Raw genomic sequence first — 16,137 nt, 5'->3', positions numbered from 1 at the left:
GAACCAACCAAGCATTTAGAATGTATTGTTTGCTCAAAAAGACTAATAAAAGCAGGATAAAGTGATGTCTATAAAAATGACTTGAGGCAATACAACAACCCTTAATTTTGAAATACCGTCTATATATAGACACTCCACAAAAAAATACCATTTTTAGAGTCTACAAATAGATCCACCGCAGTTAATAGGTTACCTTGCAATCTGACACACACAGATGTACTATGGAGAATTTTAAACAAAAAATACATGCTTGACCAGGTCTCAGACTGTCGTTGCCCTACAAAATGAGCTGCCAAACCAGATCTGTTTCACCTGAAATTTCACTTGTGTGGAATTGTCCCTGTCAGTGTTACCGCAAGACTTTTCATGAGAACTAAATCAACTTGATCTATGCCTCACTTCTGGCATAGCAGTGATGCTTTTGGCTTGTCCCAATTAGCCTATCCCAGCTTACACTAGACTTAAGACAAACTTTATTTTTAACAATGAATATTACTGCACTGCTAATATTGAGTTTGACATATAATCTGGCACATAAAGTTGATTTTTTACCACTTTAGGTTAAATAAGATGAGAATGAATAACAATTAAATGAAACAAGAGTCTCTGCATGAGACCTTCGGCTATTCGGTAAAAATTGTCTCAAGAACCATAAATACATCCTATAACTGGGCTACTGAAGTCAGTAAGTCTTCCATTCAAGCCTTACCTTCCACTATACCTACAGTGTACTAGAATTAATGACAATATTATAAAGTTTCATATAGTGGCCAAAAATACACTGCTTCCAGCTTGTACAGTCACGGACACTGCCGGCTTGTAACAATTCCATTGAGAGTCAATGTGTTCATTACAAGCCGGCAGTGTCCGTGACTGTACACGCGTCATTTTGATTAGAAAACTACAGAGCATTCCCTGACATTTGCTACGAGACATGGCGGCAAGCGGCCCGGAGTCAGCGCTTGTATTTCCCGGTGAAAGGGGTCCGCGACAATCGCTAGAGTCGGCTATTAAAATTAGTTTTCATATTGTGCACTAACCTTGGCTACAGAAGGTGTTGAAAATGATGTCCCTCTGCTGCAACACATTCCTGGCATCTCCGAAGGAAATTGGCATTTACATGTGCAAGTTCATCTACTGTAATTCTCCCGATTTTTCGTACAATACTCTCTTTTAACTCATGGATGGTGTGCGGATTGTCATTGCATACTTTATTTTTTAGATTTTTATTTTTAGATTTAAGAATTTTAGCGGCTCTAAATGCTGTGGTTTTTAAAACACCCATTTCTTGTGAGAGGCGGCAGATAGATTTCCGAGGAGACTGTTCTAACCTTTGTCCTATCTCATAGAGTTTTTCCTCAGTAAGTACATGTGGGTTTTTCCTTTCCACTTTTATTCAGAACTGGCACTGTTAATCTAAACTTTCTTACGAGGTTTAATATAGTGGTCCTATGTGGAACGGGAACACCAGGAAATTTCGTTGCAAAACGTCGTCGCACGTCTCCACAATTCCTCTTTCCGAAGTAACACTTGACAAGATAAATCCTTTGTTGTAATGTAAACTTTTGTGGTGCCATATTAAGCCACAATCTTCAACACACGGACACGATACAACACAACTTCCGAGGGAGGATTATACTGGCGTCAGTCTGCAACGTCAACAGAAAGGAAAAGAGAGTGAAGGCAGGGAGAGCGGAAAAAAAAACAGACTGTAGCGTGCGACTGTCGCGGACCCGTTCAATGGGAAAGACAAGCGCTGGCACCAGGCCGCTTGCCGCCGAGTTTTGTAGCGAATGTCACGGAATGCTCTGTAGAATGACTCAAGAAATTTTAGGAATTATTTAATACACTTTAACAATTATTAAATCTATTGAGTCATTCTAGATTGGATTGAAAACAACGAGTGGGAAAATGTTAAAATAAGGGTACTAATTCTTTAGCACATTAAAGTTTAATACTTTCTATTATTGTTTTGTTATTTATTTTACAATGTATATAGCTACAAGACAATCTACATAAAATCCCATAATTATGTCCTGAATTTCAAAATCTCCAGTGCTCAGGGTTGAACCATTCATGCTTTGCACCAAGCCAGGCACAAAAACTTCACCATAAAATATTGTGCTGCAATATTAGTACATAATAAAAAAATGGTAACACTATTGAGCCTCATTTCCATGTTAATAAAACATTAAAATGCTGACCAAGGCAAAATTTATTGTATACATATATTTAAAATATATAAAATTGGAATTATGTGTGTGGGTGTGTATGTTTGTTTGTTCTGGCAGAACCCTCGAACGCCTGGAGCAATTTCAACCAAACTTGGTACACATATCACTTGCAATCTCGAAAGAAATACTGTGGGAGTAAGACACACCTGGCACCCCTAGGGGTAGGGTGGGGGTGGGAAGGGGTGACATGTAAAAATAATCTAAAACGAGTGATATTAGTGTGGAATCCATAGTTGTCAGGGTCCCTAAGATGAATAGTGACACTAACAAGGCCGTTCAACTCCAAGACACCCCTGACACCCCCAGGGGTGGGGGGTGGGAAGGGGGAGACATGTAAAATGACCGATATTAGTGTGGAATCCACAGTTTTTGGGGTCGCTAAGATGAATAGTGACACTCCTAATGCCATTCAACTCCAAGACACCCCTAGGGGTGGGGTGGGAAGGGGTGATATGTAAAAATAATCCAAAACAAGCGATATTAAATTCCGCACAAACAGACATACATGACTCTATGCAATCCTGCACAACAATAGTGTTTCTCGGGTTGTAATATTCAGGCTGATATGATTTTGTGTTGCGAAAATGTGTGGAATCCATAGCTTTAGTGACACTCCCAATGCGGTTCAACTTCAAGTTCATCACCTATCGGCATGGGGGGTGAGAGGGGGTGAGAAATAAAATGCCACAAATGACCTAGATTAGTGTCGAATCCATAGATTTCGGAGTCTCTAAGCTAATTGGTGACATTCACAATCACATTTAAAATAAGTTACATTTTATACTATAGTTAGATTTCATTATTTTCCTGTCTAATACAAGGTTGGAATAAATAAACACCCAGGCAATGCCAGGTAATCAGCTAGTTGTATATAAAAAATATACACTAGAACGTAAAAGACGGTACTAACACCCTGTTAGAGGGTGGGAACATTATGTTTTTAATGTATATTTTTTATATACAATAAATTTAGCCTTGGTAAGCATTTTAATGTTCTAATAATAAAAAAGTTGATATCATATGTCGTCAACATCATAAAACTCTCCAAGACAATGGTCGCAACACATATTTTCTAACATTCCAACATAGTATATAACACTCGCTCAAGAGAGAAAACAAGCAAGTACATTCACAAATCACAAAAACTGCACACATTACTACTCTACAGCCAACTGTATTTGGTAATTGCAAACATTTGATATTTCCAAGCTTGGACACCACAAGTATGTAGAAACCAGCACCATTACCCACATCCTGATGGCCTTTCTAACAGGTATTTGCATGCACTAAAATATGTATAGTTTGCTTCTAGCAAAATAATAATCCAGTATCTATCATGTGTGTTTGTTAGTTTGTCCCTTAGTGTAAGATCTTACGGTACTTTAGTATTATACTGACTACCTCATTTGTCTACGTCAAATTATATTCCCCTCGCAAACATGAGTCATTAGGTTAGGTTAGGTTCCATAAGTGGGAATTGGTACTTGGCGGAATATGATTTGGAGGTAGTCCGTATAATACTAAAGTACCGATCTTGCTGTTCTGTCATTTTTAATGTTGGCAATCAACAAAATTCCCGGTAAATCTTTAGTGTGTTTTCTGCCACATTTGGCTAATCACAGCAATGGTACATAATGATCACACGAAATTGACGAAGGTATGGTCACAAAGGAACACACATGCCCAGGACTCATACACAGAACCTTTAGTAGTAAGATTATGATTGCCACAAAAATGGCAGTAACCCATAATGAAACCTGCAGCAACAAATGTATACTTGGCCAGGACTCAAATTGGGATCCTTTGCGTATGATGCCTCTGCTCCACTCATATTTGTTTTTCACTCCATTATAACTACTACCATTTTTCCTCAAATTGCTTACTGCAAGATAGCCTGTTCAAGTAAGTTGCATCTTAGAAATTAGTATGTTTTTGGTGTTAAAGTTTGTTATACACATTACGTTATGATTGTTTTTCCAAATAACACATTCACATTTCCTTACTCAATGTATGACATTACAAATACAAACCTAGATTGAATAGGTTAGTCTCTCTTACTCCTATACATGACCTAACAATACTTCTAAATGATCCAATGATACAGTGCCAATATCATCATCTGACCTCCTTCAATTCTATAGACGAGCTGCAATTCTAAAGCCTAAAAGAATCATCTTTGTGGAAACTGAATTTTGACGTTCAACGCTATAGCCCTGCTACTTCTGTAAAGCTGTATGAGCTTGGAAGCTAGTTTTCAACGATGGACGCTATAGCACGACTTCTTCTCTCATGCCCTAATCGACTTTCTTAAAAGCTGTTCCTAGTCTTCTGCTTAGATGGAGGCCATCTAAGATAAGATGGGGAGTACGTAACGTGCAAGTTTCCGCACATTCATGATTTTCTGCAAACTTGAATTTGGGTGTGGTTCACAACAGGAAACACTCCAACCTGCCTCACCAGGTGCTGTGGATCTTATCTTCGTCAGTCATTAGTCCACATGCATGCTCTACACTTCAGAGAAGTAAGGTCACAAACAACAGGAAAACTGTAGTTATTGCATTGGTTACTTACTTGGAACCGATTGCGATCAGCTACCCCACATGAGAACAACTCTACATGTGAACGACCCGATGACTCTACAGCAAGGACACCAAATACAATCAATCCTCTGTCCACGCATCCCTGACCTTCTAGATTTCCTGACAACGACACGAGGCAATAGAAATAACCTGCCTGTGGTTGCTACGACCACACCCGAAGCATATAAACCCTAGTCACAAGACTACAGGTGTGGAAGTTGACCAGCAGAGCCGGCCGGAGACACTGCCCAGTCTCCAACCCAGGATGGCTATCCACCCACCCAAGTCCGGGCAGTCTTTAGGCACTTAGAAGATGAACAAGGATCTATACGTACAACTTACTAAGTATCACCAATCTACCTTTCTTTTTAAGCAGCTCCCTTACCTTAACACTTAGGTAGATATACTCTTCATATATCAACAACTATTCTTATAATAAATCTTGTTATTGACAACCATTACTTGTGTGTCTACTTGCGTCTATACCCACAGGTTCTCCCACTTAGTATTAAGGCTCTGCGAAAGTAAGAGATTTATTCTTTATCAGCTCAAAGCCCAGCCAACTGAATTACGTGCTGCTAACGGTAGATTCGGGGTCATTCGAACCCTACCACTACAAGAGCATATCAATTTTATCCATTTATAACAACTTTCTGGCAATATTACTTTTGACCGCCTGATACAGTTCCATATTTCCACGAATATAACAGGAACCAGAAGCCAACCCCGAGTTCCCAAGTGAATGTTGGCAGAAGCCACTGAAATTAATAGAACCCTTAGAAGTTTCTCAGAAAAAGTTAATAACTCACTCACATCAAATTATTATCAACTGTGTCTTTTATTCCTCAAACATGAATTCCTTTTATAGTTATCCAATTAATTTAAAAGAACATAACACAACCTGGCAAACATTTTCCCCGCTGACACTGGCAGAAATTTCAACTACCACCAACCAGAAGCAACCATCTCCATTCTAGATGACAAACCTCAAGAACCAAACTGTATGCATGCATACTTTCGCCTCATTTATTGAATGTTCTTATGTTGTCATGATTGCGAAAACTTAACGTTCCTGCATATTAGCCACTTTAAGTCACTATCCCATGAAATAAAGTACATCATACATCACATTCTCAATTTTTTTCAACATAACATCTCTCTACTTGAAGGTTTGTACAATACAAAGGACATCATTATAAATTTAAGTCACTACATAGTTATGCACTCATCTAGGAAAGACCCAATAATCAAAGTTTATATTTCGACATTTATTCAAAGGATCACAATAAGACAAGCAAGAAACAGGTGTTTATTATTTTTACAAGATTGGCTTTCCACCACTAACCTTGTGGAAGCAAACAAAAAGAACCGTTACTTGTGAACAGCATGTAGTTTATATTTTCAGTACTCCTTCAACACCATGCCCATATAATGCTTTTCTTGCTTGCCAATGTCTACATGTGATCTCTGCTACTCCATATAAATTTAAATAAAAAATAATAATCATTTCCGACCATAAAGGAATCTTACCGTGATAGCTTGCATAACTATATGTGGATCTTGATGGTTCAGTCGTTTTACAATGGCACGAAGACAGTCCTTTGGGCCTGCGGGTAAGGTCATCACTTTGTCACATATGTCCATAATCTGACCCCATTCTTCGGCTGTGTTCTTCTCATCTGTAGCTTTTTCTGAAACACACAAAACTCCTATACTGCCACCTGGCAATATGATGACAATTCGCATGTTGACAATTTTTTAAATTTTGTTTACCTGCTGACAGTCCTCAAATGTTGTAACTAACATGAGGTCATGTAAGACATGCACTCAAGTTGAGAGAGCTCAAGAAGTGGAACCTCGTTACATGAACATGCCAAGATTTTGGGGGATATGGTGCTAAAGGTACCACCTACCCACTACTCTCACCACATGCTGAAAATACAGGGTGGCTCAAAACAAGGTAACCGAAAGTACAGTACGGTAGTATAAGTTTTGGTTACTTTTTCTGGGCCACCCTGTATATATATAGTAAAAATCTCATACAGAAATGACATACTTAAAGTAGAAAAAATGTCAATAAATGTAAAGATGTTCACCCATATAAGCAACAAAATATACAGCATACATATAGTAGCATGTATTTAATTTTATCTTACCTTACCTTCTTCTTCTATGTATAACAATTGAGGCAATGAGGATGAATGACTGAATTGACTAAGGACAGAATAAGAACTTTTTTGGGGTTATTAATAATTCACACCCTATTCTGACCAATACAACCAGGAACTTTCTTCCTATATAATGCAATTAATTACTAGGGGCCGGGACTTCATCCTATAAAACTGTAAAATATGTATGTAATTATGTCATAAAAATTGAAAAATTAAAAATATGTCAAAAAATGAAGAAATATTCCCAGTAAAGCCAAAAATATGCACAACAGTACTTTCGAATTTCTCATTATATGAGAACTCAGTATCTTCCATGAAAGATAGACTAGGATAAGAATGTGGTATTAAGTTAAGTCAGAATCACTTTAACCAAAAAAGGAAGTGGGAAAATATTGTGAGGTTTACTGAAATTATCCTGTTTCATTTACTATTATGTCAGATTTACACCTTTGTGGAAACTAAAGCATAAATGGCAGCAGGCTACAGCTCAGCTGAATCTAGGCAATCAGTAAACAAATACAACTTTTTTAGACAGATTTTGATGTTTCGCCAAGTCTGAATTCTGCACTGAAGTTCTCTTCAGGGGGGGGGGATATTATTGTTCTGTAGTACTTTTAAGAAAAAAAGGCATCTGCTTTCAATTTCTTCTTCCGTAATTTCCTTATTCTGCCATCGATAATATAAACTATCCGTTGCACAAAAGGTAAGAAGAATAAATTATAAAATAACCGATGATATGCAGACAATTAAGAAATTTAGAAATATGTCTTATTATGAGAAAATTGAAGAAATATGTTGTAAAAAAGCAAAATTGGTTAAATATGTTAAAATCTGCCTTATCAAGTTCATGTATTTCAACTGATTTTCATCAGATATAAACATCTCACCCCAGTATTCGATCCGATACCAAATAAAAATTATGTTATAACAAAGTCCCGGGACCTAGTAATTACATCAAAATTACATAAAGAATTCAAAACATTCCTGGGAATATTTAATCACCAAACACACAGGAATATTTGTGTTGTACCAGTCAATCTGACATATAAGGTAACCAAAAAAGTTCTTGCCGTTTTTGACGTCCCATTAATCATGTGCTCACACAGAGGAAACGAAATGCGCACGTGCCTGCCAAGCGATCGGGAGTTAGTCTGACCATCGACTGTCAGTAATACAGGCACATTGCACACACACACAGCAGTCATAGCTCGTCCAGTGTCGAAGAGAATTGGAGGTATCAAAGCAGCTTGTTCGCGTGTGTTTGTTGTATTACTTTCAAGTGGGCCTGTCAGCTGCCGCATCAAGTCGCTGCATTTGCCAGGCATTTGTGGAGAATGCCGTGAACGAACGCACTACCAGGCATTGGTTCCAGAAATTCCGTTCGGGCGATGTGAGCCTTTTGTATGAACCTTGGAGTGGACGACCACATGTGTTGGATGACGAGGCCCTGAAAGCAGCCATTGAGGGGGACAGTGGTCTAACGTGTGATGAACTTGCAGAAAGGTTCCGTGTTTCCGTTGAAACAGTCAGACTGCACCTGCATGGTACCCCACACATTGTCGGCAGCCAACAAGGAACAACGAGTGACAGCCTGTTTGTCCTTGCTCACTCGGCACCTGAACACACCCATACTTGATGGCTTGCTCACTGGTGACGAAAAGTGGGTCCTCTATAACCCTGTTCCTCACACCTCAAGACCACCTCTGCATCCACGAAAGGTTATGCTCTCTGTATGGTGGAATTGTCGGCAAGTGGTATATTACGAGCTCCTTCCACCTGGTCAGACCATTACTGCTGACCTATACTCTCAGAAGTTGCAAAGGGTGCACAATGCCAGCCACATGTGGCAAAGAGGACCCGGGAGACCCTTCAACAACTTGGCTGGGTGACACTGTGCCATCCACCATATTCACCAGACCTTGCACCAACAGATTACCACCTGTTTCATTCCCTCGACAACCACCTCCGAGGGAGATCCTTCACAAATGAGGGAGACCTGCGGAACGCACTCACGGACTTCTTTGCATCCAAGCCCACTGAGTTTTATCACCAGGGTATTGTGCAGCTGCAGGAACGTTGGCAAACGGTGTTGGATGCTGATTGAGATTACTTCGAAACCTAAAGGTACGTACCGTCCACTGTATTGCTCTTTGTTTATCACTGCTCTAGAATGGCAAGAATTTTTTGGTTACCTTGTAGATCGCATCGTAAGTAGGAATTGAAACATCCGAATGTATAATCTGTGGTCAAGAATGTTTCAGAGAATTTTCTATCTAAATTTTTAAAATTAAATTAAAATATTTGTGATGTCTAAAAGGCTTGAAAAATTATTTGAAATGGGTACGATATTGGAAAGCCACAATGTAAAAAAAATCTTCTCAGTTGAAGCTCATTTCTGGTTAAGTGGATATGTTAACAAACAAAGTTGTCGCTTTTGGTGTGAAAACAATCGGCAAGAGATTCACGAGAAGCCCTTGGATCAGCAAAAGGTCACTGTTTGGTGTGGTTTATGGCATGGTGGCATCATCGGACCATTTTTTTTTTTTTCCAAAACGAGGTAGGAGATGCAGTTACAGTGACTGGTGAGTGGTATTGATTGATGTTAACAGGTTTTTTGTGACCAAATTTAGATGAAATTGATTTGGAGGACATGTAGTTCCAACAAGATGGTGCCACATGTCACACTACTAATTGCTTTTTGTGGGGTTATTTGAAATCTATAGTCTATGCAAATACACCACGAACCCTTGATGCATTAAGATTGAACATCAAACGCTGCATTCGTGACACTAGGCACATTCGTGCACAAAGTCATCGAAAATTGGGTTCATCGGATTAACTCATATGCACGAAGTCGAGGTGGACACTTAAATGATGTGTTATTCAAAACATAATGTAATAAACTAAGCTTCAGAATAATATAAAACGTTTGGTTGTATCTGAAACAGTTTTTTTATTTTATTTCATTGTAAAATCATATTGTTTTTATTGGAAAACCCTATATTTAATTTAAGGTGCAGAGTTTACATGTCTCATACTCAGAGTAGAAATACATCTACAAACACAAGTCCAAATGTTACGAGATACAGCAATCTATGAAAAATTGTTAATCGTATAGGAATTTCAAATTTACCTAATGAACTTCAAGACATTTTATCTTGCAATCTTCCGTCTGTCAGATAGATCGTCTTGGAAAGGATACTAACAATGCAAACGGATTGAGAGAATTCTGTTTTATTTTGCACGCAGCTTCCTTTTATTTTCCTTATTCGATAAAAATAAAAGCTACACTGTTAAAAACTTGCCTCACGGCATTAATAAATATGTATAAGTTAAATGAAATTTGGATTAATAAAAGTTGCAATTTTTCATGTCCACGGAGAAAAATTCAAGCAGAATTCATGCATAACACCTGGAATTCTAGGAATTCCCAGTGAGTAGCCACCCCATATCAAGATATTTTAAAATGATTATTCCAGGTGAAAAATTGTAGAAATTAATTAATGGCTCAAATGGGAAAGAGGATGGGGAGGGGGAGAATTACAGTATTTCACTGGACAGTTGTCGCACCCTGTTTCTTCAGTCCAAAAATTGGTTTAAAAACCTTTCATAACATAATAGTTGGATCAGCACGTGTGAAAACGAAACCAATGATGGTAGAGCAGAATCTTCAAACACTGAAAATTACATTTTGTAAGTTCATACATCAGAACTCTGTAGTAAAATTTCTTACGTGAAATATTTTGACTATAATGCATGAATCAATAACAACTAATGTGTTGACATTTTTCAGATTGAAAAAATGCTCACTACACTGCTATGAAGAAACTATGTCTGTTGATTTGGACTATTCAATTTTAAAGTACATTCCGAGGACTCAGTGCATCCTAACAGGGTGGTCACTCTAAGACCATGATAAAACTCAAGCATAATTCACAGATTTCAAGGTGGACTTTCCGAAAATTCAAGGGTATAGTGCTGGTCCCCAAAGAAACCCCACTTTACTTCAAAGAAAGTTCCGAAAGATCAGTTTTTCCCCTAACAACTACATGTCAGGTCCACGTGGAGTGCAATAAATCGTTCCCTGAAACCTTTACCACCAATAGCATCCGTCCAAGAAATGACAGCTCTCGTCAAGTCCACATGGACTAAATGAGATGTTGCTAATTCACAGTTTCTTTAGAGATTTCTAAACGCGAGGTTGCAGTTCTCTATCTTTGCTAGGATGTGTTATTGTGTTTTGCTATTTTTTTATGCAATATAAAGACCTTGGGAGTAAAACGTCACGGTGAATCATTGGATGGATGTCTAAACATTGCACGTAAAAGTGACAACAGCGCTTTGCCGAAAAACAGGTAATGGCTCGAAACCAGATACAGTTCTGGTCTGCTCCCTCTGGGGTTATGTCAAAGATACCGACCTGTTGACCCTTAGAAGACTTGGGGTATACAAGTACATGCTTTCTCTATTTCAACCTTATGTATTACCCCTTCTCATCCCCCCACACGCATACACACAATACACAGAATAACAATATAAAGGGTTTGTGTGATTCAAATTCAATCCAATTGAATGGTACATACATTTAAAATATTTAATTTAAGGCACGGAGTTTACATTTGCTATTTCACATACTCAGAAGCTAAATAAATCTGCAAAAACAAGTCAAAAATACTACGGGATATACTAATCTATGAAAAAATTTTAATTGTAGCTATAAAAATTTCAAACTCAAATTTACCTCATCAACTTCAAGATGTCTTATCTTGAAATAATCTTCCATCTGTCAGATAGATTGTTCTGCAAAGGACACTAACAAAGTTAACGGATTGAGAGAATTCTCTTTTATTTTCCACCCATATTTCTTTTCCTTGATAAGAATAGAATCTATACTGTGAAATCTTGCCCCAGGGCATTCATAAATATGTATAAATTCAAAGAGATTTGCATCAATAAAAGTTACAACTTTTCACGTCTACGGAGAAAATTTCTCGCAGAATTCCCGGCGAGTAGCCACCCTCCCTAATCTTGCACCAAAGACAGTTCGGTAATAAATGATTTTAAGTACTGGTAATACCCCACAATTTTTTTTAAAAAAAAGGGAAAAGAAAGCTTCACATAATAGTTGCAGCCCCCTTTTTCGCAAAACAATTTGGCATAAAATTTGTGACCATTATGTGGTGAAATAGGCTGGGTCATAATTCAAAGTTTTGTAGCTGAAGTCATGCTAATCTGTGGCCTGTGACCAATAGAGGTTACAGTGCAATGAATTTGGGAATAGAGACATCATTAGCAAAGTAAATCATAATCTAAACAATGCTAGCAACACAATTTTGTCAGCAGACATAGGCAACATGTGCCCAAGTACTTGCCATACGAAGAAACATCCTCAATCTCAATTTTCTTTTCCTTTCTAATTCATGAAACATCCTTAGTCTCAATTTTCTTTTCCTTTCTATGTCTATTATACACATCCTTAGAAACTTTACATTGGTAAAGAAGCAATTTTCAAATGTTTATTAGAAGGAATAATGTTAAATACAGAGCTTCAAAATGGCATTTGGTTTCTTTCAGGAAGCATACCAAAACTAAATCAATATCCTCTCTATGAACAAAATTTGGAAAGTGGGAAATTGAATATCAAACTGGATCAATTCTGGAACCAATTATGGTTAAGTCCTTTTTGGCTGATATACTCTATGAAAATGAAGTACAAGTACGGGCCACCCTCCATCGAGAACACTGGCAGTCAATACGGTGTTGGCCCACCCTTAGCCTTGATGACAGCCTTCACTCTCGCAAGCATAATTTCAATCAGGTGGCGGAAGGTTTCCTGGGGAATGGCAGCCCATTCCCCGTGGAGTGACAAAATAAGAAGAGGTATTATCCATGTGGGTCGGTGTGGTCTAGCAGGAAGTTGGCGTTCCAAAACACTCCAAAGATGTTCTATGGGATTCAAATCAGGACTCTGCGCAGGGCAGTTCATTAGTGGGACGTTGTTGTCTTCTCGTCAATCCACTCCCCCACAAGCCCTACAGTATGGACGGAAGTTCAGTCGTGTTGAAATACACAATGGTCATCCTCGAACTGGTCTTCGACGGTAGGCAGGATGAAAGCAGTTAAAATGTCTATGCTTGTGTCATGACATTGCCACGTAAAGCAACAAGGGAGCTAAGCCCCCTCCAGGAGAAACAACCACACTGTAACCCAACCACCCCCTGAATTTCACTGTCGGCACTATACAGGCTGGTAGATGCAGGCATTCGCCACACCCACAGCCTACCATTGGATCACCACACTGTGACCCTGATTCGTCACTCCACACAATGGTTTTCCACTGTTCTATGGTCAAGTTTTGATGCTCACCACGTGAGGCAGCATTTGGCATTTGCCTCTGTGATGTTTGGCTTATGGGCAGCTGGTCGGCCATGGAAACCAAGTTGCCACACCTCGTCCAAAACAGTCATGGTGCTTGGAGTAGATCCTGATGCAGTTCGGAATTCCTGTGTGATGGTGGCAATGGATGATCGACAATTATGCTGTATGACCCTCTTCAACATGGGAAGTTGGCCTGCATGCTTTTGGGTTGTCCACGGCTCTTCACTTTTCCACCTAGAGACATTTAGGAGGGTGGAAATCTCGCACACAGACTTCTTAAATGTGGCACCCAACCACCTGACTATGTTGAAAGTCCTCATACCGTCCCATACGGCCGTCTCGCGCTGTGTGGAGACTACTGAGATTGCTGACCATGTGTTCAACACGGTACATCGCGGTACTGTGTTGCCCTCTATGATAAACACATGTTTCGCGGAGTGTCCGGATACTTTTGATCCCATAGAGTATGGGCATCACAATTCAGATTCATCACATAACTAGCACTACATGATATAAACACCACCGAGTACACACTAATCCTAATTTGTTATTTTCATCTATTTACAGTCATGGGCACTTCTGGGTTGTAACAATCCCACCGACTTTCAATGGAATTGTTAGAACCCAGAAGTGTCCGCTACTGTACAATACTATAATTAAATTTCTAATAAGACATCATAATTAAGAAAACTGATAAAAAAAGTTCTCACAGAAACTTGCCATATTCTATAGGCAAGTGCATGCCCCATCAAAACATTCTACAAGCAAACACATGGCATATTAAAATAATATTACAGGATTATCATCAAGGAGTGAAACAAGTTTGTGGAAATAGAACTAACATGAACAAAAAAAAAAAAGAAGAAGAGTAGTAATATAGTATTAAGAAAACAGTCCTGTAATGCTCCAAGTAAGATCCAAATAGTCTTCATCTATTATGGACCGTGGTGCATAATATTCATAGAGTTTTGCAAACCAGACTTGTTTATTCAATTCAATAATTTATTTACCATGCAATCTCTATATATAAAAGCAGACACAATTAAGCACAGTACAGAGCACAAGGAGCAAAGCATCAGAAATCAAATGCTAACAAGGAAAGCAAAGCGTATAAGAAAATACCAAAAAGACATAAAAATGAAATAACAAATTTTTCTATCAAGTTCATTCCTGAAAAGAAAGCAATTTCCAACTACATACCATCTAATACACTACATATTTTCATAGAAAATTCAATTTATACAACTCTTCGTAGGTTCAGCTGGACCCTTAGAAAACACCAGCAAAGCCTTCTTTGAATTTTCCCCTCCTTTTGAAATTAGCTTTAAAATTGAAAATCTGAAAAATTTCATGTTCCTAGATATCTTCCTAGAGCATTCACGTTGCTTTCGTCGTTGTCTACATATTAGTAATACTTCTGTGGTTATGTAAGCCTAATCAACTAATGTGAACATCTAGACAACAAAAGCAAACCACATGAAGATTTACAAGAATGTTCTACAGGGAAATTTTTTTGGGGGGTGACAATACAAAGAATTTTATTTCCTAAACAGTATACAAGAAAAGGTTACATAGAACGATTATTATTTTTTTTTATGTATACGGATAAAAGTAGTCAAGCTACTTTCAGAGGTATGTGCTTATGCCCTGGTACCTGAAAATTAACCCAGGGCGTCAGTTCCGTGATTTTTTTACGGATTCCCCCGCTTTTCTTTGATTCATCCTTGATTTCCATTATTTTTTTAATTACAATAATTCACTGTGACATTGGCAAGAATGTCCCAGTGTGAAGAACCAAATTTGTTCGGTTTTCCTGAACAAAGTTGGTTTCACATCATTCTACAAGGTAAGAAGATTAAGATAAAGGTTAGAAATAGTAGGAAGTAAATAAGTGTTAGTGTTTAACATTAATATTATTTATGATCACAGATACGAAATTACATAAGTGTGTAATTGGGTGGGTAATGTTTTCTTAGGATAAGTTTTATTGTGTGTCGTGTGCATTAGTGTTGATGGATGAGATGAGGAATGGACATTAACACGACTCTATGAATGTTAAGCAGGGTCTATGTTCTAGTATGTTATGTTTCTACAGGGAAATCTCAGCAGATGTAATTTTTCAGATTGTGGAATATCATAGTTTTTTAAAAGGAGAGGAAAATTCAGAAAAGGTTTTGCTAGCATCGGCCAAGGGTTCAGACAAGCCAGTGTGAATGTAGATTCAGCATATGGCTACTATCTATGTTCAGTGAATTGAAGAACCCTTCCTTGGAACAAAGAATGTGCTAGTGATTAGATGGAATAGCGCTGATATAAGGTGCAGTGCAAACATCCATATGGCAGTAGAGTAGATGAGGTTTCTCACAGATTGTGCCATAGGGCATGCCCAGCTATGGAGATCAGTGACTTGTCACCTTGCTGCACAGAGGAAATATCCTTAGGCCCATCATGTAATTTGTCACTGATGTCTAGGGCTAGGAAGTTGATGAAAAATCATCTGACAATACATGATATCCATTCTTTTGCCTTAAGTTAGAACCAGAAAGCATTGTTTTTATTGGGGCCATTTACCCACCATACCCCCTCGAGAATTACGTTGAAATGTATATTAATTGACAGATTTTGATGTTTTGCATAACATAAATTCGGAGTGCTTTCGCAGCTTTTTATTATTAAAACCCTTCGTATGCACACTCAAATAGCGAAAGAACATGACGATAATAACTATTGGTAGCAAACCTAACAACATAAAATTATAGTTGCCATTGTGAAATG

General features: G+C 38.2%; 1 protein-coding gene across 4 annotated transcripts in view; it reads right to left on the bottom strand.

Annotated features, from left to right (window-relative positions):
* Positions 1–16,137, bottom strand: part of Stam (signal transducing adaptor molecule) — an 83,375-nt gene that overhangs the window by 61,289 nt on the left and 5,949 nt on the right. For 3 of the 4 annotated variants that reach the window (XM_083112322.1, XM_083112324.1, XM_083112323.1), the window contains exon 2: positions 6,344–6,504. The exons of the other annotated variant lie outside the window; for it this stretch is intronic. In XM_083112322.1, coding sequence (XP_082968448.1) covers positions 6,344–6,504 — 161 coding nt within the window. The remainder of the gene's footprint in view (positions 1–6,343; positions 6,505–16,137) is intronic. 4 annotated transcript variants of the gene reach the window in all.

Source organism: Lepisma saccharinum, chromosome 26, assembly GCF_977018435.1.
Source record: "Lepisma saccharinum chromosome 26, izLepSacc3.1, whole genome shotgun sequence".
NCBI classification, from domain to species: Eukaryota; Metazoa; Arthropoda; class Insecta; order Zygentoma; family Lepismatidae; genus Lepisma; species Lepisma saccharinum.
The sequence above is the reverse complement of the archived record's forward strand: the minus strand, read 5'-3'. Positions and strand labels throughout refer to the sequence as shown.